The sequence below is a fragment of the Macaca thibetana genome, chromosome 6, assembly GCF_024542745.1.
Source record: "Macaca thibetana thibetana isolate TM-01 chromosome 6, ASM2454274v1, whole genome shotgun sequence".
Taxonomy (NCBI): Eukaryota; Metazoa; Chordata; class Mammalia; order Primates; family Cercopithecidae; genus Macaca; species Macaca thibetana.
In genome coordinates, this window is record NC_065583.1 from 120,516,159 (window position 1) to 120,540,487 (window position 24,329).

At 37.1% G+C, this 24,329-nt stretch overlaps 1 protein-coding gene across 9 annotated transcripts in view; it reads left to right on the top strand.

The window, feature by feature from the left end:
• The window catches only part of PDE4D (phosphodiesterase 4D), a 1,590,976-nt gene that overhangs the window by 1,119,922 nt on the left and 446,725 nt on the right, over positions 1 to 24,329 (top strand). The window contains exon 1 of one of the 9 annotated variants that reach the window (XM_050794369.1): positions 10,753 to 15,103. The exons of the other annotated variants lie outside the window; for them this stretch is intronic. Within the exon in view, the coding sequence (XP_050650326.1) occupies positions 14,979 to 15,103 (125 nt within the window). The 5' untranslated portion in view covers positions 10,753 to 14,978. Of the gene's footprint in view, positions 1 to 10,752; positions 15,104 to 24,329 lie in introns of those variants that run through there. 9 annotated transcript variants of the gene reach the window in all.

The following is a 24,329-nucleotide window of genomic DNA, read 5'->3' on the forward strand; positions in this document are numbered from 1 at the left end:
CATAAATTATATATAATTTATGTATTTATCTACATAATTCCCAAACTATGAATTTTTTGCTAATCTGAAGCATTTGATTAAGACTGGATTTAGACTATGCTTACATGTTGCCAGAAAGTACTCAAAAAGGCTACATCCTATTAACTGTGTTATTTTTGTCTGTATTATGTCAAATAATTTTGACTAAATCATTGGTATTATCAAGGTCATGTAGAAGTCTTCATAAATTCTGATTAAATAATTGATTTTCTTTACAACCACAAATTGCAACAGAATCTACATTTTCAGGCAGTTCAGCCTGCATAGGGTCAATTTAATACCATATAAATGTTGGGAACAGAATTACCAGAAACTTCAAATATGTCACCATAAGCCAGATGAACAATATATGTCAGTACCATTGGGAGAGTATTTGCCGACATAAACTGCATATGTTTCTTGAATGTGTGAAAAATGTGCTACTGAATGATTCTTCCTTCACTAAAATTGACTTATTGATCTTGATTTAAATATAGGTCTACATTGGTAAATAAAACCCAGGTTTTTTTCATAATATATTAGAGAATTTTTGATACATAACAAATGTGGTAATTCCAGATCGATTCGAATTCAGGTTTAGTGCTTCGTAAAGAGTTGAAAATAGTTCCTGGTAGGTAAGTAAATTGGGAAGTACAGGACATTTTCTAAAAGTGCTAATGTTTTGGTTAGAGTTTGACCAGGTGGTAGCAGATTTACTTTTTCCTAACTCAATTTGACTTGAAAAGCCTTCAAATAAAATACTTATAGAACCAGGAAGAAATGTATCTGAGTTACAGAACTTGAATGAGGATTGTCAAACTGGAGAATGCTTGCCCCATCTGAAGGAGATAGCTGGCACTATATAGGGAGGGGAACTCAAGGTTTTTTGTTTGTTTGTTTGTTTTTTGAGAAGGAGTCTTGCTCTGTTGCCCAGGCTGGAGAGCAGTGGCACTATCTCAGCTCACTGCAAGCTCCGCCTCCCAGGTTCATGCCCATCTCCTGCCTCAGCCTCCCGAGTAGCTGGAACTACAGGCAACTGCCACCCCCCCGTCTAATTTTTTGTGTTTTTAGTAGAGACGGGGTTTCACCGTGTTAGCCAGGATGGTCTCGATCTCCCGACCTCATGATCCACCCGCCTCAGCCTCCCAAAATTCTGGGATTACAGGCATGAGCCACCATGCCCAGCTGGGAACTCAGGGTTTTAAACCTCGTAAACATTCAAAAGAAGACCAGATCTCAACTTTAATGTGACATTTTCTGTGTGCTTTAAATGTTGGATCAAAAGGAAAAACAAAATTAAAAATATGTTGGGCAAACTCAGGCCTGCTGTCCATATGTGCTATTCTGTCCTACACCTTTCAGGTTATAGCATTTCCCTTTGTTTCCTTTCTGCATTAATACTGCATTAATATCACATTCTAATTTATCCATATCTATGAGCAAGGCCCAAGGTCTGTAGCCAAGCCCAGGGTTTGCATGTGATATCTTTAGAAAAACCCCAGAGAAGCTCTCTATTGTTTGCTCACTATGCTCTAAGTATGAATAGCCCAAAGCAAAAAGACAAGTACCCTGGCTATCATGATCTTCTGAGCATTCATGGAGCTCACTAAAATTATAGTTCCCTCTGAAAAGCGTGTCATTATAGGAAAGCACTGGGGAGTGGGCGTAGGTACTTTCCTGTTTGATCTCAATAGTTTAATGCTTACTAACTCACTGAGAAGAGACTGCCACCTTAGTGTTACCCTCTTGTGCCACCCAAAGCAAGTCATATATTTCTCTTGTTTTCTCTATTTAAAAAACAATTCCATATGAAATTCTGTGATCTTTTTTCCCCTCATTACCTATTTTCTATCATCGTTGTATCCAAAAGGTCAAAAGAGAGAAAAGGACACTTCTTGGTTGACTCTGGTTATCTCTTAGACTGTATGACAGCAAAAATATGAGCAAGGGTTAAATTCCAAATGCATATACTCTGCTAATACACATTTGTGATTAGCACACACTTCATTGAATAATTTAAAATGTGGTTGTACCATCTGTTCTTTTGGGGATTAACGTTGTTCGCGATAGCAAAATAATCACATGTTAAATAAATTCTAGATACTGCACTGTATTATTAATAATAGCAATGATATTGTTAGTTCAGATGACCTGGCCTTTTCTGTCTCCATATAATCACACTATCGATTTTCCAGTATTGGAAAGGAGAACAACGGAGTGCATGCTTTTATTTCTAAATGGAACATGCTGTTCAGGAATTCTGCCATTTCTTTTATGGAAATAAAAAGTAAAGTGCAAACATATGCCATCTTTGAAGGTAACATTATGTAAGCCTTTGAGTATAACATTTGCTGTCTTTACTTCTTTGTGTCTATTCATAAGAAAAATGATCAGATTATCATATTCATATTCTAGAAACTACGCAATCAATTTTTTTCAGGCATTCTGTCATCTGCCTGCAATGATATTAGCAAAAGAGTCGTTGTGTAAACTGAATTAATTTACTTCATGCAGGCATTGATTTTACATTCCCTGAACTCTTATAACATTTTATGTTTGAGCCACACAGTATGTACGATCTCACATTGACTGTAAGTTTGTTGTGTTTAAGTCGTTTCTTCTAAAAAGTATTGTAAGCTTGGGCTTTTCCTCTGTGAACTTCTATGGCAATTGGGTGTGGACAAATGGGTCCTTGAAGATATTTTGAAAATTTCCCCCGCAATAACCCACTGCTTAATGACCCTCTACTGCCAGGTAACCTTCCTAGGTTGCTGCATCTATTCCCTCTGCTTTTCTTTAAAACATGTTGTTAAGTCACTGCTGTCTTCTCATCTCCAGGCAAAAAGGTACCACCTTATTTAAATATTCAAATATTTAACTTATGTTAACTTATTTAAATATTTAAATATTCAGTCACACTATGTGCTCCTGTGAATTTTCTCTGGGTGTCACTCTTCACACTGAGTATGAACTCTCATTTAATCTCTTTCAAGGGAAAATGAGCTCAAAGACCCTGATGCTGCAATTTGACCTCCTCGCATGTGTATGAAGCTGTTAACTTGCTGATTTGTCCCTAGCTTATCTGTTATGTACACTTGATGTTGTCAAACCACATTTTCATTCCCCAGTCTGTGTTCACTATTTGATGTTCCCCACAAGTTACACTGCCTTGGTCTCAACTAAATTGATTTTTCATGTTACAAAGTCAATTTAATATCTGAATGATCTTCCAAGATACTGCCTATCATTTCTTTTACTTCTCTCTTACAAAGCCATATCTGTCATTAATAAAAATGGTCCCAAAGCCCATTGTTATCATTTGTATTTCCCACTTGACATAAAATTAGCCATAATCTCACTATCACTTGCCTGGTAACTCTTGCTGTATAAATAGTGTATTTTTTATTTTGGTAAAATATTTGGAAAAGTATCTTGTGGTAGCTATAACAGATGTATGAATTGGATAAAAATGCTATCAAGTGTGTTTCTTCCTAGTTGAACAACATAGATAAAGAATACTGAATAAAGACTAAATATTTACCTGGATGGAAGACCATTCATCCAATCAAACAAATATACAGAAACATAAAGAGATAGTAAATACACTGGAATGCAAAGTCAGGGTCAATAGTTATTTAAACTTGCTAATAAAAATGATTGCAATTTCAAGTTCACAGCTAATTAGAATTGAATGGTAGAGGCCCAAGGGTGATGGCACATAAATTAAGAATATGTGTCTTTAGCCTTATTCATAGATGTACAGCAGAGAAATGAAGCTGACTGACATTCTCTGCCCTGCAATAGTCAAATCACACCTGGGGTGTGGGATTCATTTCAGATACCACAGGTTAAGAGGAAATCAACAAGGAGCAGTCAGTCCAGAAGTGTGTTGCCAGGATGGTGAAACGTCTGGAAATCACAACATATTAGGAACTGCCAAAAGAATTGAGACTGATGTGGCCTGGAAAAGGAAGAGAATAAAAACTCCTCTTTAGATAATCTGAGGCTATCATATTAAAAAGATTCAGGGCCAGGGGCAGTGGCTAGTGCTTGTAATCTCAGCACTTTGGGAGGCCAAGGCAGGTGGATTGCTTGAGTCCAGGAGTTCAAGACTAGCATAGGCAACATGGTGAATTGCTGTCTCTACTAAAAATTTAAAAATTAGCTTGTGCAGTGGGCCATGCCTGTAATTCTAGCTACTCAGGAGGCTAAGGTGGGAGGATTGCTGGAGCCCAGGCTGTGGAGGCTGTAATGAGCCGAGATCGCACCACTGCACTTCCACCTGGGTGACAGAGTGAGACTCTGCTTCTAAATAAATAAATAAGGCTTGAGCTTGTTTTTGAATGACTAGGATCAAAGAATAGCACTTTTAGAAAGGTGAAATTTAGTTTGATACAAAGAACTTTTCAATATTTAGATCTGCTCAAAGATAAGCATACTACACCATGAAGCAGGGCTCCTCATGCCAGAACCAGATACTTGCTTTTCCTTCATGGCTGTTCATGCATTAGGGGAAGACTACATTTCCCATGGCTGCTAATGAACCTTTTAACTATGAGGATCTGTTACATGAAAAATTCTCTCTCTCTCTCTTTTTTTTTTTTTTTTGAGATGGAGTTTCGCTGTTGTTGCCCAGGCTGGAGTGCAGTGGCACAATTTTGGCTCACTGCAACCTCCGCCTCCCAGGTTCAAGCAATTCTCCTGCCTTAGCCTCCCAAGTAGCTGGCATTACAGGCATGCACCACCACACCCTGCTAACTTTGTATTTTTAGTAGCATTTTTAGTAGAGATGAGGTTTCTCCATGTTAGACAGGATGGTCTTGAACCCCTGACCTCAGGTGATCCATCCGCCTTGGCCTCCCAAAGTGCTGGGATTATAGGCGTGAGCCACCAAGCCCAGTGTTACATGAAAAATTCTTAGAATAGCGCTTGATGGCACCAAGTAAATGTTCAATGAATATTAGTTATAATTGTTATCAGTAGCTACTCTTCTATGCATTTGTAACTGATTGTTTTTTGGATGGGAATAAATAAAGGTGTTTAAAATGTCAGCACTGGTTTCTATTGCTAAATAATTAAGGTAGTTAGTAAGGTCTTATGCTACTTGTAACTAATTTACTCTTAATTTGTCACCACTTTATGTTTTCCATAATTGCCTTTACATTCTATACTATCTGGATCTGGGATTAATTCATCAAATTTAATATGAAAACTTTAAGTGACTGCTAAATCACGATTGCATATATTACATTAGTGACTAAAGTAGCAATAGTCTATCAAGAAAGGAATGAATCATGACAGAAAAAAATGAATCTCTTTCACTAATTAAGAGAGATGTTTCAGTTTAAAAACTTACAGAATCTTAATGATTAAGCTCTAGGTCACATTAGCTTCATTGGATTATTTTCTCAGGTAACAGATTTTTATATCTTAAGATGGCAGCTAATATCTATTGAAGATATTCATTCATTCACTCACTTCCTAATTTATTTAACAAGCAGTGTACCAACCATTGCCCATGCCTGCACCTACCTGCTTACCTCTACAGAATCTCTTCTACCCTTTTATCCCTTTTTGAGTCAGCCATCACAGGAAGACCAGCCTCTCAGTCATCCCATGTCCCCTATACCCCAACCCCAAGGGCTCCATGGCAGCAAAGCAGTCCCTGACCCCATCCCTGAACTCCTTGGGCTCCTTCCCTGCTGTATTTTCCTCCGTATCAGTTATCATTTCTCTTATATATTTTACTTACTCTGTCCATTTACCTATCTTTACTGAAATGTCAGCTCCGTAAAGGCAGGAATATTTGCATGTTTTATTTGCCACTGGGTTCCCAGAACCTAGAATAGTAACTCGATAAATATTTGTTGAATGAGTGAATAAGGCCTAAGTGTCATGGAAACTGATACCAGAAAGGTGTTATTTCTTCCCCAGGGTTACCTAAGCCATTTATGGCAGCGCAGGGTTGTGACCCAGAGTCACTTGGCTCTGAAACCAACATCCCCATTCTTTTTTTTTTTTTTTTCTGACAGAGTCTTGCTCTGTCACCCAGGCTGGAGTGCACTGGCATGATCTTCACTCACTACAACCTCTGGCTCCCAGGTTCAAGCAATTCTCCTGCCTCAGCCTCCCAAGTAGCTGGGATTGCAGGTGTGTGACACCATGCCCAGCTAATTTTTGTATTTTTGGTAGAGAAGGGGTTTCACCATGATGGTCAAACTGGTCTCGAATTCCTGACCTCAAATAATCTGCCCACCTCGGCTTCCGAAAGTGCTGAGATTACAGGTGTGAGTCACTGCACCCAGGCCCCAACATATTCATTCGTGATCTCTCTCTCCATACAAATAACTTTGTAATTGTGCTGAATAAACTCAGAGATCTAGAGATATTTGACAATGACAATGATATTTCACTGCTGAAGGAGACAACTTTTGTATCATTTACATTTAGGAGAACATCCAGGTCAATATTTGCCTGCCTAATTTATCTCCATGTGGATCACTTTTTTTCTTTTCTAGATGTATTCAGTCTGATTTAGTTTATTATGAGTTTCTATAGTATCTGATTTTTTTTCCTTGGGTCATTGATGCAGACACTAGAAGAGGTGGAGCACACACATAGATTTGGAGAAGTAATAATGAGTAAGCTTCAGTCTTTGCCTCTGAGGTGCATTCAGACAAGTGGCTGAGGCAACCTTGTAAGTGTGCCATTCCAGAGCCAGAAGATAACCAGATAATTTATAATTCAAACAATAATATTGCAAAAGTAAAAGGAGGCACTATTTAATCATCATTCCAGGACAATAGTTGTATATTATTCAGACAAACTGAAGAGTAAAGTCCCTTAGTTTAAAACTTCAACAAACATAAAATATGGTTGCACATCTTTTTAGTAACAAATATTTACCTTGTATCTACTATGTTCAGAGACATATACTAGATGCTGTAACAATATGTATAGAACAGTGTACAAGGCACTGTGGTGAATTTAAAGACAAGTCATATATCTTCCTATCTTGTGATTCAGAATTCACTCTAGGACAGAGAACTTTAAAAATACAATAAAAAGCAGTAAATGATGGTGTAAGCTGAATTAAGCTTGATGTGATGTTAGCCAACCACAAGGTTTCAAATGGAATCACAGATATGATTGGCTGTGTATCCACCCAAATCTCATCTTGAATCAGTTCCCATTGAATTTATAGTTCATTTCTATAATTCCTATAGTTCCAATTTTATAGTTTAGCCAATAATCCTCATGTGTTGTGGGAGGGACCCAGTGGGAGGTAATTGAATCATGGGAGCAGTTTCCCCCATGCTGCTGTCGTGATAGTGAGTTTCTCACAAGATCTGCTGGTTTTATAAGCTTCTAGCATTTCCCCTGCTGACACTCATTCTCTCTCCTGCCACCCTGTGAAGAGGTGCCTTCTGCCATGATTGTAAGTTTCCTGAGGCTTCCCCAGCCTTGCAAAACTGAGTCAATTAAACATCTTTTCTTTATAAATTACCCAGTCTCAGGCATTTCTTCATAGCAGAATGAGAACAGACTAATATGCTGATACTGTACCACTTTTATTTCTATCTCATAATATTGTCAATTGAAATCAGTCCTGTCTTGATGCATGAATTGCACATTAAATGAATTGTATGCTTTTCTTTCCCCCCTAGATAGGAGTTATGCCATCTACTTCTTGTGTGTATACATAGTAGATGCTCAACTAATGCTGACTGGCTGGTTGGGGTAGAAGAATGAATTGACAGATTTTAAAAAATCATCTGGCAACCAAATATAGAGCCTTGTTTGCCAAAGACCCCTCCTCTTTGCTGAACCAGCTAGTTGACAGAGTAAGAACTTGCAGCATGATTATTTTTTATCTTACAACTTTATAATGATACATTTGGTTATTTGGAAATAAGTTTAAAGTATTTTAATTCTTTCCACTGGTTCCTACTGTTGGAAATTCTTTTGCAGCTGAACATTGGCAACAGTTTGTATCTTGGCAAGTAGACTGTGCTTTTTAAGGATGAAAGTGTGGGAAGTAGTATAGGACATCTGTCGAAGAAGTCATGTTGTCAAAGCCTGTTGTGTATATTAAACTCATTTGTTTCCATTTCTATACATTCTAAAGCAAAATGCCACTCCATTTAACATTCAAACAGCTTATAAAGAGCTTGGAAATATGAATTGTGTGGGCCTACCTGAAATTTCAATGAATGAGCATCATTTTATTCAGTTGGTTTTGTTGCTGCTTTAGCTCAGCCTAAACTTTGGATATACAATAGGTTTGTTGAGATAAGATTACCAGTAGCTAAGGGCTTTTGTTGGATGGGAGAACTGAAACCAACATAATTTCCGGTACCTTTTAAATGGCACTTGGACTAGGCCTACTTTCCTGTCCTTGTATTTAACAAAACAGAACAAACAAAACTTACTTAGATACCTGATTCACTAACTTCCTCTTCTAAGCTATCTGTCCACATGGTTTTCTGCTTTGCTTCAGTAGGTTTAATAAACTTACCTTTATGTGACCAACGGGTTTCTGTCGGGTTTTGGAGGCAATGACAGTTAATAGTAAAATAATATTTTGAGAGAAACCACTCTCAAAGAGGCTCCATTAGCTGGAGAAAAAAGCATTTTAAAAAAGATGAGACCTTATGGTTCATTCATCTCAAACTTACCTGCTTAAAACAGTTGATTGATTTGATCAAAAGTTATCCTTGTTATAAAATTAAGTGGGCCTGCTGACTAGCTGATTTATGGGATTTTATGTTCTTTAACTTCGAAAAAGACATACAATGCAGTCTCAACTGTTTTTACAATCTGAGAGATTGGGTCAGGCTAATAAAATTTCTGAGAAACTACTTATCCATCAAAAAGTTAACATCTTTTACTAGAATAGTATGTTTGTTTCAATTGATGAAGATTTTGGTTTGGATGTAAGTTTTCAACTCATTTAGCTAAAAACCAAGGGACATTTTTCAATATCATTATTTTAATGGATTCATGATATTCACATTGATTGGCTATTCCATATTTTAAGTAGTTGGGCATTAAAGATATTTACATCTTTTTATTATTTTGTAAAACGTTGTGATGACCTTCATGATAGTTAAATCTTCATTTACACTATTACTTCCTTCTGACTGTAGCCATTGTGTGTAAGACTGTGCAAAGTGTAATATATGCAGTGTTTAAGAGTAGATTAACAAGAAAAGTTAATGTATGAACATAAGTAACTGACCCTTAATAGAAGATTGATTAATTAATTAATTTTGAATTTGCCAGTACACTCTCAAAACACAGAGCATGCTTAAATAATGCCATTATACTGAGCTTATTCAAGTATTTGGATAACTTTACTTTACTGAACTGAAACTGATAGCCCAGGCAGGCATATCTCCATCACTCTAATTAAAATCCACATTCATCCCTTGCTTCCTGAGAAAAGATGTTGCTCTCATGTTCCTTTGGGCACTCTTTGCGAAGTGTTTCTGTTTGATTGCATATGATGAGTAGCTCCACTACTTCCAATGTATTTCAGTCGCCAAATATTTATAATTATTATTCTAGGGAGAGTAACTGAGAAGGGAGTTCAGGAAAGACTTGGACAGGTCTTTAGAGCATCAGGACCTTACAATTTCAGCTATCTTATTCAATAAGCAAATGTTATTTTAGGTTCTGGGATTACAAAGTCAAAGAAGGCAGAATTCCTGCCCTCAAGAAACTGTAGTGTCATGGGGAAGAGTTGTAACTGCATAAACAGTGTGCTAAAGTCATGTGAGTTGGAAAAATAGATGAGAGGCATCTACATAAAGCTGAGGAATGAAGAATGTTTTTTGGAAGAGATTACACTTAAAAGGAGTTAGCCAGCCAGAGAAGAAAGAGAAAAATGTTCTGGGCAGAGTACCTATCATTTGGGAAGCCCCAGTGGGGCAGAAGAACAGACTGTGCACAGGAAGGACACTACTAAGTGTTATTTGTGGCTGATACAGGAGAGGAAGGGAGAGCAAGACAATAGAGCATCTCTGGGCTGAGTATTGGAATTTAAATTTCAAACTTTGTTACTAAATAATGTGGAACTATTGGATAATTTCAAGCAAAGGACTCACATGTTCATGTCCCTGCATGACTTAGATAAGATTTCCATTTTAAGATAATCTTGGTAGGCAAGTGAAGGATGGATTTGAGGAGGAAAAATTGGAAATATTAACTCTAGGCGAAACATGGGGGGAAAAGATAATTAAGAGACAGATTAAAGAATATGTAGAGAGGTAGAACATATAGCCTGGTCTCTGGAATCAGATGCATTGGTTCCTAACTCTGACTCCACCACTTAACACTCTGTGTGACCTTGGGTATATATCTTATCCCTCAGTGTCTTGTTTTTCTCATCTAAAAAATGAGTATAATAATAGTGCCCGGCCGGGCGCAGTGGCTCAAGCCTGTAATCCCAGCACTTTGGGAGGCCGAGGCAGGTGGATCACAAGGTCAGGAGATCGAGACTATCCTGGCTAACATGGTGAAACCCCGTCTCTACTAAAAATACAAAAAACTAGCCGGGCGTGGTGGCGGGCGCCTGTAGTCTCAGCTACTCGGGAGGCTGAGGCGGGAGAATGGCATGAACCCGGGAGGCGGAGCTTGCAGTGAGCCGAGATCATGCCACTGCACTCCAGCCTGGGAGACACAGCGAGACTCCGTCTCAAAAAAAAAAAAAATAAAAAATAAAATAATAATAATAATAGTGCCCAACTCATATTTTATAGGAATTAGTCAACCTGCCAACCACATTGAATGTATCTGATCAGTGTTAGCTATTATCTATTGATTATTAATATTATTGTTACTATCAATAGTATTCATGTCGCTAGGGTTGTGACCTGATTAGTAGTTATTGTTGGTTATTGGCTGTATGGTGGTAGTACCAGGGAATATAGGAAGAAACGTGGTGAGGAGAGGGAGTGGAGGAGGGGAGGAACAGAGTTGATTTGAGTTACATTATAAATGCTCAAATGAGATAGCTATGGAACTTCCAAGTGGAATTTTCTCATGTGCAGTTGATGGTAACAGCAGAAAAATGTGAACTCTGAATAAAGAGGTGGGAGTTTTTCAGCACATAAAGAAAATTTAAAGCCAATTCATTGGATGCCTTGACCAGTAAGTGTAGAGATCAAAATTAAGAACAACTCCAAGAATTGAGAACAGAAGCAAACCCCAATTTTCATGGGTCTCCAGTCCAGGTATGAGCAGAAAACACAAGGTTTGGGGAGGGAAGAGCAGAGTCTTCCAAGCCATAAGCCAGGGGAAATCATTCAGTCAGTTCTTAATGGTCTGATGTGGTCATTAACAGATGATACCCTCATCCTAAAGATAAGACTTCTTTAGGAACATCCTAAAGAAGTTCCTCCAGCATTTAAAATTGCTAAACACAGGCCAGGGTAGAGTTAAAGGCTGAAAGAACCTTAATTAATATGTATCATTCCAGTTATTAGAAGAAAAGTCCTATGGCTTGAAATTGCTACTTGCTAGCAATTACTTTTAATTGCTGTGCAGGGCATTGTTAAGGTTGCAATGTCTAGCATAGGGATGAAAATTGCTGTTCCAGATACCTTCATGTGAGTTCAATATTCTCAAGAGCTTAGAATCACGGGAACTATAAGTGAGATTTGTGCTAGACTCCATGCCTGTCTTCCACAGAAATCCCAGTATGCAAAAACAAACAAAACATAGATGGGTAATTGTGGCCATTCCTTAGTGAGATCTGAGCCTTATTTGGAGGTAGGCCTGGTTTGGATGGTAGCTCTAATCTTTAGATGAAATTAAACTCTGCAGTGTGTTCTTATTTTCCTAATGATGAAGTCCCCAAATAGCTCTCTCCAGCCCTGGAGAAAGGGAATTGTTGAAAATAGAAGGATTCCATTTTCTTCCCTTAAAGGCCACCTCCTGCTGTTGGCCAGAGTTCTCACAGATTCTGAATTCTTGGCAGGCTGGAGTTTAGCAGTAATCTCCTCTCATCCAAATTTAAGTACAGGTAATCCCCAGGAGCCCCTGCGAGGCTCTTGTTAAATAATTACCTGGGTATAAGCAAAAATGCCCCTGCTAAGAAAAGTATGGAATTTTACCCATCACAGGACACATAGGTCTCTACCATAGAGGTTTATATCTTATTCTTCAATTTCTGATTGTTACCGCTCCTTGGAAATTCTTATGTGACCAAATCTTACTCTCTTCTACTGGGAAGTCTCCTAAATTAGCTGGCATGTGAAAATGCTTCATTGCACTTTTGTTCTTCAGACTCTCAAATGAAAGAGTATGTCCAAAGAGCCTCTTTATGCAAAATCTATAAATTACACACAGTCATACATCACAATTAGTTGGCAGTCATTAGGCATTACATTCATATTGTAAAATTAGTGATATTTCTCCCAAATTATGAAATATTATTCCCATTAAGAAAAATATACTGATTTCACTATATTTACTCTCTTCATAATTATGCAAATTAATAATGATTTACTATTTACTAACTTTGCGTTGGGTGTTCTCTCATTCTGATGAGACTCCAGACTTCTGCCTTTGTACACCTGTGCAAAGCCTTTCTAAGCCATTGCTTTATGTCCCAATATATATTTCAGTTCAGAAACGCTGTCCTTACTTTTGCCGGCACCTTAATAATAGTTTTATTTCAGTAAGGAACTGTATGCAATCACTGGATATTTCAGAGAGCTGCCTACCTTATTTTCATACTATAAAGAAATAAACTTGAATAACAATAGATAGTCTTGGCAGGAGTGTGGGGGAGTTGACATCTTCCAACACGACTGTGGGAATATGAACTGCCATAGCCTATTAAAGGGAAAAATGTTCACAATTTGTAAGCTAGCAATCCATTTTCAGAAATACAAGCACCAATCAGTAAGAATATATTAGCAAATGTGTTTATTGTTTATATGAGTCCAAAATTATATGTCCATCAATAAAGGACTCATTGAATAAATAATGGTACATTTATGCCCTGGAATCTTATGTAACTATTGAAAAGAACTCACTAGGTCTCTATGCATTCACAAAAATAATTTTTTCATGATTGATTTAAAGAATAATAATGTTAATAAAGGATTATACATCGTATGAGCCCACATTATTTAAAAAAGGAAGGAGAATCCCTATACATGTGTGAGGGTTTGTGTATTGAGTGTGGTATATTTATATTTGTGTAAATAAAAAGTTTGCTGTCTTTTCCCTCCCATTAATCCTACCAAGGAAGGGAAAAGACAATCTTTTTATCTACACACTTCTGTGTCATTTGGCATGTTAAAAAAAAATAGTATGTATAATTTTGTAATTGAAACATAAAATATAAGAAAGAAATAAAATTATTGAATAGAAATGGTAAATACTATGCCATAAAAAAGAATGAAAGCATGTCTTGTGCAGGAACATGGATGGAACTGGAGGCTATTATCCTTAGCAAACTAACACAAGAACAGAAAACCAGATACCACATGATCTCACTTACAAGTGGGAGATAAATGATGAGAACTCGTGAACACAAAGGAGGACACAGACCCTGGGGTCTACTTGAGGGTGAAGGGTGGGAGGAGGGAGAGAAGCAGCAAAGATAACTATTGGGTACAGGGTTTAATATCTGGGTGATGAAATAATCTGTACAACAAACCCCCATGGCACAAGTTTACCTGTGTAACAAACCTTCACATGTATCCCCAAACATAAAATAAAAGGTTAAAAAAAAGGAAAATTATCTACTCTTTCAAACTTAAAATTTCTGGATTTGAACAGTGTCTGCTGTTTAAACCCAAACAGTGTCTGAATTTGGCTACTGAAAAATAAAATGTAGCCCCTTTTCAACACACTTTATGTTTGCCCAGGTCCCAGGACTCTTAAGTAAACTGGTGTGTCTATTCAAATCCTAGATAAGAAATAATTTTTCAAAACAAAAATTATCTCACAGAATACTCTGAACACCTTCTACTCTCATTACCCTGAACACTTGTGGTTTTGTTGCTGTAACTCTAGCAAATGTCAAAAAGGCTAGAAAAACTGTGAACTAATTAAAGATACAGCATTTCTCTAAGACCCTGCTGCCTTTAGTAGAATTATTTAGTATCCTTTCTGATTTCTCCAACTTATTTTTCACTGTTATGAAAAAACAGCTTACAAAGAAGTAGTAACATTCACTATCAATTTTTCCGTAGATCTTTGTTCAAAGAGCAGGTAGAAGCTGCATTTCTCAAACAGTGTTTTAAACGAGGAAAAAAATTTGTATCATCATCAACGTTTTAGTGAATAAAGACATTTGCTTACCGTTTTTATGTTCCTGAGAGGCTAAGTTCAGTTCAATTGTGAATAGTAATTTATGAATAAGAACCCACAATTTTTTGACCAGAGAATTGGAAAACCGCCTATAACATTTCCATGTGCCCATCTCATTTTCTAAGTATCTGTAACAGTTTAGTAAACAAGATTCCCTCTTTGAAAATATAGCAAATAATTATTTCCTTCCTATCAGATATGCATGCTTTGTTTACAGGTAAATAATTCTGATTACCAAACTACTATTACGTTAAGTTGACGTTCTTTTCGACGTTAGACAAAAATGGATAAAACCTTGCTGCCTACTCAGAGGTTTGGTCTGAGTGGAAATAGGCTTTTGTGGAGCTACAGAATTTCTACTTCATCTGCTCAGCCAATAACTGGTCAGAGCATGAGCCTGGTTAGAAATAAGCAACAAGCTTCCTGTATCCATGAACAGAATGAACAAAAAACAAGATAGTACATTTAGCCTCCGAGAAACACGTATTTACTTTTGAAGCAAAGAAGCACCGGGTAACCAGTGAGCGGCATATGTCTGAAATCCATTATCTGACATGTTCTTTCCAGCCTTCCCAGGAATGCTGGTCTGACTACTCAGATTTGCTTTTACTTCTTGCCTTTTGGATATAATGAGTCTGCCAAGCAGCTGTGAGTACCTAACTCTGGGGAAGGTGGCTAGATTCCGAAGCGCTTATGTTCATGGATCACCATACGCAATCAACATGCCAATTGATATTAAGCCACAGAGGAGACGGTAACTGCTTTCCTTTCCTCTAGTTGTTTGTCAGTGAAAATGTGTTTTGTTGCCCTTTGGTAACTGCTTTGGACGTCTGCTGAGCTGGGAGGGTCAGGGTGAGACGTCAGTTTTTATTCAATACACTGGATAGTTGGGAAAAAAATTAACCAGAGAGGAAAGCTGGAAATATTCTTAGTTTAGCCATTTAGCAAAAGCTGATCTGGTTTCAAGGTTTGTAGATTTTAAGAATTTGAGAGCTTGTCAGTGCTTGTATTGCCATCAGAATCACCCATGATGAGAATTTGAAAGAGGATTTAGCCAAATAATGGATATATTTATTGATGGCTACATGGCTATTTATACCAGATGCCCTGTAACTCATAATCTATATGTGACATTCCTTAATGCATTATAACACATTAATGCAATAAATGCATTATAGTTCTACAAAAACATTTGTTTTCCTGTAGTCACTAGGGAGGGCAGAACAGGGTTATATATTTTTCCTATAAAAAAGTTGTCATTTTAGATCTGTGTTCTACCCCCACCCCACCATTTTTATGTAGTATTGGAATAGTGATGATATAGTTAACTAATATGTCCAAAAGTCACCCCTCAATTTTGATTGTATACAATGTCATTTTATTCAGCAATTAACAATGAACTTCAGAAGCATTTATAAAGGTATTCCATTCTCTCTGTGAAAATTCCATTTCTCCCTAATTTTATGAATCCTCATAATGAAAATCCACAATTCTAAAAGCAATGTATTTTACTTGGAAACTGTCACTACTATCTTACTCTTCTACTTTTCTTTTTCTAATTATATCTACACAAACTCACAAAGCATGCATTTTGCCAGATTTCACCTTATTATAAACATGAAGGGATGTTTAAGTGATTAAAATGTTTCTGAACCTTCAGAAAGGTTTCTGATTTTTGTGAGAGACAATATTTTATTCTTTCCTCCAGAGTATCAAGGCTTTTCTGTCCAGCTCTATCATCATTTGACTTTATGACAGTCTAGCAGCACCAAGCAACTGTTTTAAAATATTCAGAAAAATGTGTCCTAAGACACCCAACATGGCTCCGTTGCTGTCAGTTTCCTCATTCCCTTCTTTAATTCGTGGGAGGATACTACAAACCCATACAAGTTGCAAAATCCACAGGGATATCTGACGTCCCTGTTCATGTTACCTTAATTTTTCTGCTTAAAGGTAATCAACATTTTGTACAAGTCAGTCAAATTATGTTTTTATGCATATCGTGTATATGCATAGACCCAGAAAATTTCAGACATATACCTATTTAGGTATATGGGCATTTAAAATTGGGCATTACAGTATATTTTACAAGAAAATATATTTGAAAGGCATTTTACAATAATTAGTATTTAATTGTATAGATCTTGGGATTTGTAAAAATACCAGATCAACTTTTCTTTCCATAGAATACATTGCTTTTCTATGGCTAGTAAATCCATTAAATAAATTTTATATAAAAAGTTGCCTTAAATCATTACATCTGGAGTTTCATTCTACGAAAGGATAAATATGACAACAAACATGTAATGAAAACAATAGGGGGTGGATGAATGAATGGAAGAACATCCAAATCACAGAGGTTGTCTTTTTATTCTGTTACTCATTTTTTTAAGTCGTACATTTTAAAATCTCAACTTCTTTTGAATCTTTTGTGAAAACAATACACTTGGAATGGTGGGTTATCATCTTAGATTCACTAAAATCTACCTAAAATTTGAATGGTTCATTTTCAGAAGGCTTGCTGCGACTAAGATTTATCTAAAGTAGCATATTTATGTTTATTTTCATATCATCTTGGTTGTGGTTTTTGGCAGAAAGAAAAATGTTTTCTAATTACTAAAAAAATCTGAGGAAGGAAGGATGGAAGGGAGGGAGGGAAAGACATCTAAAGAAGAGTAGCTATGAGTTGATATTTCAGCCTACACAAAGAAGCAGAGATTGTGGTGACAAAAAAAATTTGGCTTTTCACTAAAATCCATAGAGAAAATGAAGTAGGAAATCAAATGCGTAAGTGCAAAATATAGCTCAATTTAAAGCTAAGTATATCCTTATAAAATAATGACTTCTTGAAAGAACAGTATGTTTTTCTTGAAACACAGGGAAATAATTTCCAAATTATTGGAAAATCAGTTAGATTAGACACATGACAACATGGTCATTTAATCGCTCTCAATTTTAATTTCAAGAGCAGCAATGAAGACATTAAGAAAGCAGTTAACACTACTAAATCTTAAGTAAACTCAGCATTGCAGAGAATGACAACCCTACCATCTGTGATTATAATTACTTTTTATATTTGCGATTTAAAAATGTTTTCCTTTTAATTTTTGGTAGCCTCTGTAAATTCTATTGTTCCACTTTTTCTTGTGTAAGAAATATAATTTTCTTTCAATTTTATGAAGCTTTTATGTCTCAATTTTAATATAGCAATTTCTTTTTTTTTCTTTATTTTTTGAGATAGGGTCTCTCTCTGTTGGCCAGACTGGAAGGCAGTAGCAATCATAGATCAGGGCAGCCTAGAACTCCTGGACTCAAGTGATCCACTTCAGCTTACCAAGTAGTTGAGGTCACTATGCCAGGCTAATTTTTTTTTTTTTTTAATTGTTTATAGAGACTGGGTCTTGCTATGTTGCCCAGGTTCTTCTCAACACTTGGCCTCAAACGACCCTCCTGCCTTGGCCTCCCAAAGTGCTGGGATTACAGGTATGAGCCATCATGCATGGCCCTTCATACAGAGATTTAAAAATTGGATTTAAAAATCAGATTTAATCTGGCTCTTCTAACCCATCCTCACCCAGTTGGACTGTAAAGCTTTTGAGTGAGTGGATCACATCTTGGTTGTTGTTACTTCCCCAGTGTCTAGCATAGAGCCCAGAACAGGTTAAATAATAAATGCTTGTTTAATAAATAAATGATTAGAAAATGCATGTTACTTATTTTGGCATAGGTGTGTGTGTGTGTGTGTGTGTGTGTGTGTGTGTGTGTGTATAAAATCACTTGCCTGTATGCCACAGTATGGAGTCTTTGGCAAGATTTTTGCTTCTGTTATTCTTTTGGATCAATTAAATTCCCTTTCCTTTTTTCCCTGTAGAAACTTCATGTAGCACTGACTTTAGATTACTGGCTTCAGTGGTTGGGGATCATGCATTTTGTCATTACCAGGTCAGCAAAGGAGAACCTGAAATAATTCGCTTCTGTATTCATAAAAGTATATATTCGTATATATGTAGTGTGTGTGTGTGTGTGTGTGTGTGTGTGTGAATATAGCTTCAAGTTGTGGAAACGAGGAGAAAAAGTCACTGTGGGAGGTGGCAGAGGGGAATTTCCTAGAGGGAAACAATAGTGCAACTGTAAGAAAATGTAAGAAATGTGATAGAAGCACAAAATTTCATAAAATCAGTTATAAAACTTGTGACATATAAGCCCCAATTCTGTTTGTCTTGCTATAATGTAAAGTCACAATTTTTTATCAAAATGGAAAATAAAAAGTAGTAGCAGTGAATGTGGTGAGACAGTAGCCACTGGCACCCCAAGGCGATGGAAAGCAAGTGAGCTTGAGCACTACTTTTCACAGCCAGGTGTCATGTTGTACCTCCCCCAGCCACCTTCTTTCCTGCATTTCAGTAGCTTGACACCATTGCTGGCGGTGGTGGGGGTGGGGGTAGGGGTGGGTGGCGGGGTGCTGGTGAGGGTCCTTCCCTTGCTGCCTGCTCTGTGCTCCCTCTTGCTGGTGATGCAGCTGTTCTGGTATACTCTCTCGCCTCTGTTTTTCTAAATCCTTTAGGTAGACTTGCTCTCCGTATTATCCCTGAGATCAGAAGAGGAGTGGAGGTATTAAAATTATTATTGAGGGCCATAGTGATTTTCAACTGGGGCAATTCTACCCTCCACCTCCCATGCAGGGGACATTTGGCAATGTCCAGGGACTTTTTTTATTGTAATAAGTGGGAAGTAGCTGATCGTTTCAAGTAGGTAAAGAATAGGGATGTTAAATCTCCCATAATATACAGGACAGCGTCTCACAACAAAGAATTATTTGACCCGAAACGTCAGTAGTGCTAAGGTGGAAAAAACCTTATGTGAATCAATTAAATCAGGGAGAACTTCAGAGCTTTTTTAAGACCTTTATTTATATCTAGACAATTGATATTTTTTAGGTATTCATGAAAATACTTTCTTTTACCTTTCTTGTGGTAACCATAAGGTAACACTTTATTGCCTGGTTAAAAATGGACAACTGCCACACTTTTAAAATAATATAAAGCATTCAGTAATTCAAACCATCCTGTCTTCTGATTTGTCTGAATTAATGTGGCTTTACTGCATTTTCAGGGCTTATTATTCTTTCAATAGGGAGATTACTAAGACTTCATTAAAGATAGCTGAGTAAATGATCAATTACATTATTGTAGCTCCAGACTAGGTAATAACCATTGAGATATGCTTTTCAAGTTGTGGTGAAAATACTAGGCAAAATTACACATACACTTACATATACTAAGCGACCATCCTGTTGACCTGGTCTATGAAGCTCTGCTGAACTCTTGCCTACATGCATGAACCCATCGATTGTGAATGTGTGACTACATGCGTGTTTTCATCATAACCAGCTCATCCTAATAGCAAATGATATGCTTTGGCTGTGTCCCCAACCAAATCTCATCTTTAATTTTAGTTCCCTTAATCTCCACATGTCCTGGGAGGGACCCAGTGTCAGGTAATTGAATCATGGGGGCAGTCCCCATGCTGCTCTCGTGATAGTGAGTGAGTACACATGAAATCTGATGGTTTTGTAAGCGTCTGGCATTTCCCCTGCTGATGCTCTTTCTCCTTCCTGCTGCCCTGTGAAGAAGGTGCCTTTCTTCCCCTTTGCTTTCCACCATGATTGTAAGTTTCCAGAGGCCTTACCAGCCATGTAGAACTGTGAGTCAATTAAACATCTTTTCTGTATAAATTACCCAGTCTTGAGTATTTTTCATAGCAGCATGAGAACAGACTAATACAGCAAAGAACACATTTTATAAAGGAAAAACTTTGAAAACAAAGGGACTGCTTTCTTTGATGAGAGGCCCTTCCTTTCACTTTAAACAAAACTTCAAATTATCCTCAGAATTTGTTCTAATTCTAACTTGAATGTATACCTCCAGTTCCCCATTTTCTTCTCTATATAGAGCTGCCAAACTCAATAGAGTTGAAACAAAAATTACCCGGGGACCTTCCCCATCTCCCATGTCCTTTTTCATTATGGCCCAGACCTGGAAGTCCCCCTAAATGCTTCCTCTCCCTCAGTCTAACCGCTCTACCACTATCCAGTTGCAAGTGCATTCTTCCTCCTTCACCTCACCATTTGATGCCATCTCCACTACTACCATCTTGGGTCCAACCCTCATGTTATCTTGCCTGAAAACTGCTAACTTTATAACTGGTCTCTCTGTTCTATCAACATCCTCTTCCTGACTGTCATCCACAGATCCACTTTCTGAAATGCCATCGTGATGCTTCCATGCTTATACCACTAGCTTTTCAGTGGCTACCAAAAAAAAAAAAAAAGGGGTTAAATTCTAAAACATCATGATCTATTCCCTTCTGTGTCTCTCCATCCTTGTAAACTGCCCTTGTCACCCATGTATACTATATATTTTAGGTATAAGTAACTACTAACTATACCTATTTTTTGCCTAGAGTTCTGTTCTCTCCTCATTTTGTGATGAATCCCCACTCATTCCACAGATCTTTCCTGTAAGACCTTTCATAATTTCCTATTTCAAAATGGAAGTGCCTCCTTAACTAGCTGTTTTCCTTTTCTTATGTGTCTGTTACTTCATTATCATAATGAATCTTAATTTATATATTTTCTATCTTTCCTCCTCCTTAAAAGTGGCATGATGGAAAGAGTTGTTTTAGAAATAATTTGGCAATGGAATGCTGCATTGATTCGAATGGAAAAGAGTGAATCCCTACACCAACAGAAGGAAGCAGTGTGAAATCCTGACAGGGACAATTTCATTACAATTACAAAATACATAAATATGTGATTACAATTGTGAGAACTGCTCAAAAGGAAACAAGGGCCCAATGAGAGTATAAAAATAAGTACCTAACATAGTCTGAGCATTTGGAGAATGCGTCCCTGGGGATGATGAGGCCTGAGGATGAGTAACAACATGCTCTGCTGAGAGCCACATGAATGAAGCCCTGATGTGTTAAACTAAAAGGATAAGGTGTCTGAAGTGTAATGAGGCAGAGAGGAGAGTGGCAAAAATAAACTGGAGAAGATGAGTAGGGGAGACTACTGTTTTTTCACATGCTAATTCATCCAATAATTCTTTATTTCATTTTGGAGAGAAACAAGTGATTATTTATTAATTTATTCATTGGCAATAGAATTTAAAAACATATTCTTTGTGTCTTATTTATCATTGAGATTTTTAAAACATTGAAATAAACAATAGGTAATATTTTCCAACTGAAGTTTAAAAAAGAAAAAGGTCAGTTTTCAAATCTATTCCCAACTGCTAGAGTTTAATAAAAACTGTCATAAAGGTTAACCTTTTTCTGCAATCGGTTCAGCATTTATCCATCACCCAACTCTGCAGCCTCTCACTTGCCGAAAGGAGTGGAATGAGAATTGTTAGAGTACTTGGAATGTTTACTGTCAGCAAAGTACAAGGCACTACACAATCTTGATGACCTTTTTTTGATGGTCCCATTTCTATATCCATTAAGAGACATTAAATTACTTAATAATTCTTTGGAACTTTCTTTTTAGTTTTTCATGGCTTTGCTCTTATGTCGAAGGAAATTATTACATGGATGAACTACAAATGGAAAGTTTCTGTTATCACCTTTTATCTTGCTTTGTAAACTGTGGTAAATGAAGTGGTGAATGCTGACAACGCATTTCAGGCTCAGGATGGCACCTTTCAAAGGCAAAAAGAAGGTGAACAGTCAATCTGCTAACAGCCTTTGAAACAATAGTCAGGACTTTGGACTTGGCCTATAATATCGTGTTTCATATTGCCCTAACAAGGTTGCTCAGGGAAGGAAAATAGTTTAGTGGTGATGGAGAGAAGGGCCCCAAAGAGAAGAAATTTGATGAGAAGGATGTTACAGGTGTCTAAGGAAAAGATAAAGAGCTCCTCAGACAAGATGGAATGTGCATTGAATTTGAAAAGATGGTCAGGGCTTCATTCATGTGGTTCTCAGCAGAGCATGTTATTACTCATCCTCAGGCCTCATCATCCCCAGGGAAGCATTCTCCAAACGCTCAGACTATGTTAGGTACCTATTTTTGTACTCTTATTGGGCTCTTGTCTCCTTTTGAGCAGTTCTCACAATTGTAATTACATATTTACATATTTTTTTGGCCTAAGGGCTTCCTCCCACATTCAATCATAGAACCATGGAAACAAGGTTGAAGTCTATGTTTTAAACCATTATGTGTCTGGTGCTTTGTCTGGGTCCTGGTACATAATAGATATTCAATAAATTCTTGTAAAATTCATTTTTTTTCAACTGAGAGTACAAAAGTAATCAGATGGTAAACACATGTGTACCCTTTTGAAGAAACATATTAAATTCATTCCATTAGCAGGCAATGAGTTTTTTATTTAAAAAAAGTTACTTCAGCAACATCCAAAGGTGCATCTCAAGCTCTGACCACTCCTCCCCTTTAAACTCGTACTAACTGCTTGAAAATTATTTCAGTTGTTCTCATGGCCAAAATTGAACTCATCACCTTACTCTTACAATCTGGTCTTTTTCTTCTATTTCTTGGTTGGATTGATTACTACAGTTATCTAAACTAGAAACATAGGAATCACCTTAGTCATATTCCTTTACCTTAACACTGTCTGTCATCATCAAGTCTTCTTTTACCTATAATGTTCTTATATCAGTCCCTTCCACTCTGTCTTTATTAATATCGCCAACTGATGTGAACTACTGTAAGAGCCTCTGAAGTGATCTCCACATTGCTGGTTTTAATATAATCCACCCCAAAGGTCTTTGTGTTTGTTGGTTGGTTTTCATTGCTATGGCAATATTAACATTTCTGCAGTACTAGTAAATTACACTAAAACATACTCTGTTTTATAATTGACCTCGAATATAAACATACAAATTCTACTGCTCTGATGTTTCTTTCTAAGCAACCATTGAATCAAAAAACAATGAATTTGCCTAATTTTCATGATCAAAACGTTCAAACTTCTCCGAAGATTTCTTGAAATCTAAGCTTGTGATTGTATGAGAATTCACAATAAACCAGCTCACAAAATGTATAAACTTCAGTTTCTCATAATCTATGGGGAATTACTGAAGCATATGGCATTTATTCATTGATTTTTAACTCAGGCAAAAGTTAGAAATACACAAACACACACGTAACGCATACGGAGGTCTCAGAGTAAGTTGTGTGATAATAAATTATTTAACTCACCCTTATGATAGGTAAACAGTTTTCCTAAATAGCACTCCTGCCCCCTGCTACCCTGACTGAAAATATGTGCTCTTGTTTGTGCTGTTATTTTTGAACAGTGTATGCCGGTATCCAATGTAAGATGATTCATATGATACTGGTGTTACCATGGCAATCCATCATGTATATAGCAAGAACACTGAATACCAGCAGCTCTTTGTTCTCTTCAAGTTTCCATTTTCTTTTCTTGTTTTTTTTTTTTTTTTTTTTTTTCTTGTGCTAATAATCCAGTGGCTATGACATCAAGAGTGATACAATCTAATTTTCTCCTTCTGTTGCTTGTGGTAGGATTCATACTCTGCTATCAAGGGAGTTCTTGGCCATTTTGATTTGCAAGATATTTTGCTTCTGCCTGATGTTTCATTTTGTCAGCAAAGTCTTCCCTCAGGGGAAAAACCCACTTGAATTCTAAGGCTGATAGATGCTGGGAATCCAGTATGATGAGTCCTGTGGAAGCAGGACATTCCAGCCCTCGGGTTGCTGTTGTCTCTGACTTCAGTATATATTCAAAGTCACCTTAAAATAGAGTAGGAAGATGAGTGTTAACCTGAACATCACTGGCAGTTTTTAAAGGTAAATTGCCATTTTTACTTACCACACTGGGTTCTCCAAGTCAGACTAGGATTTGGGTTACAATGGGGATCATTGGGATTAAGTTACTCAAGGGATAATGAGGTTTACACAGACCCATTAATCTTTCTAAGCTATTGGGAGATTTTAC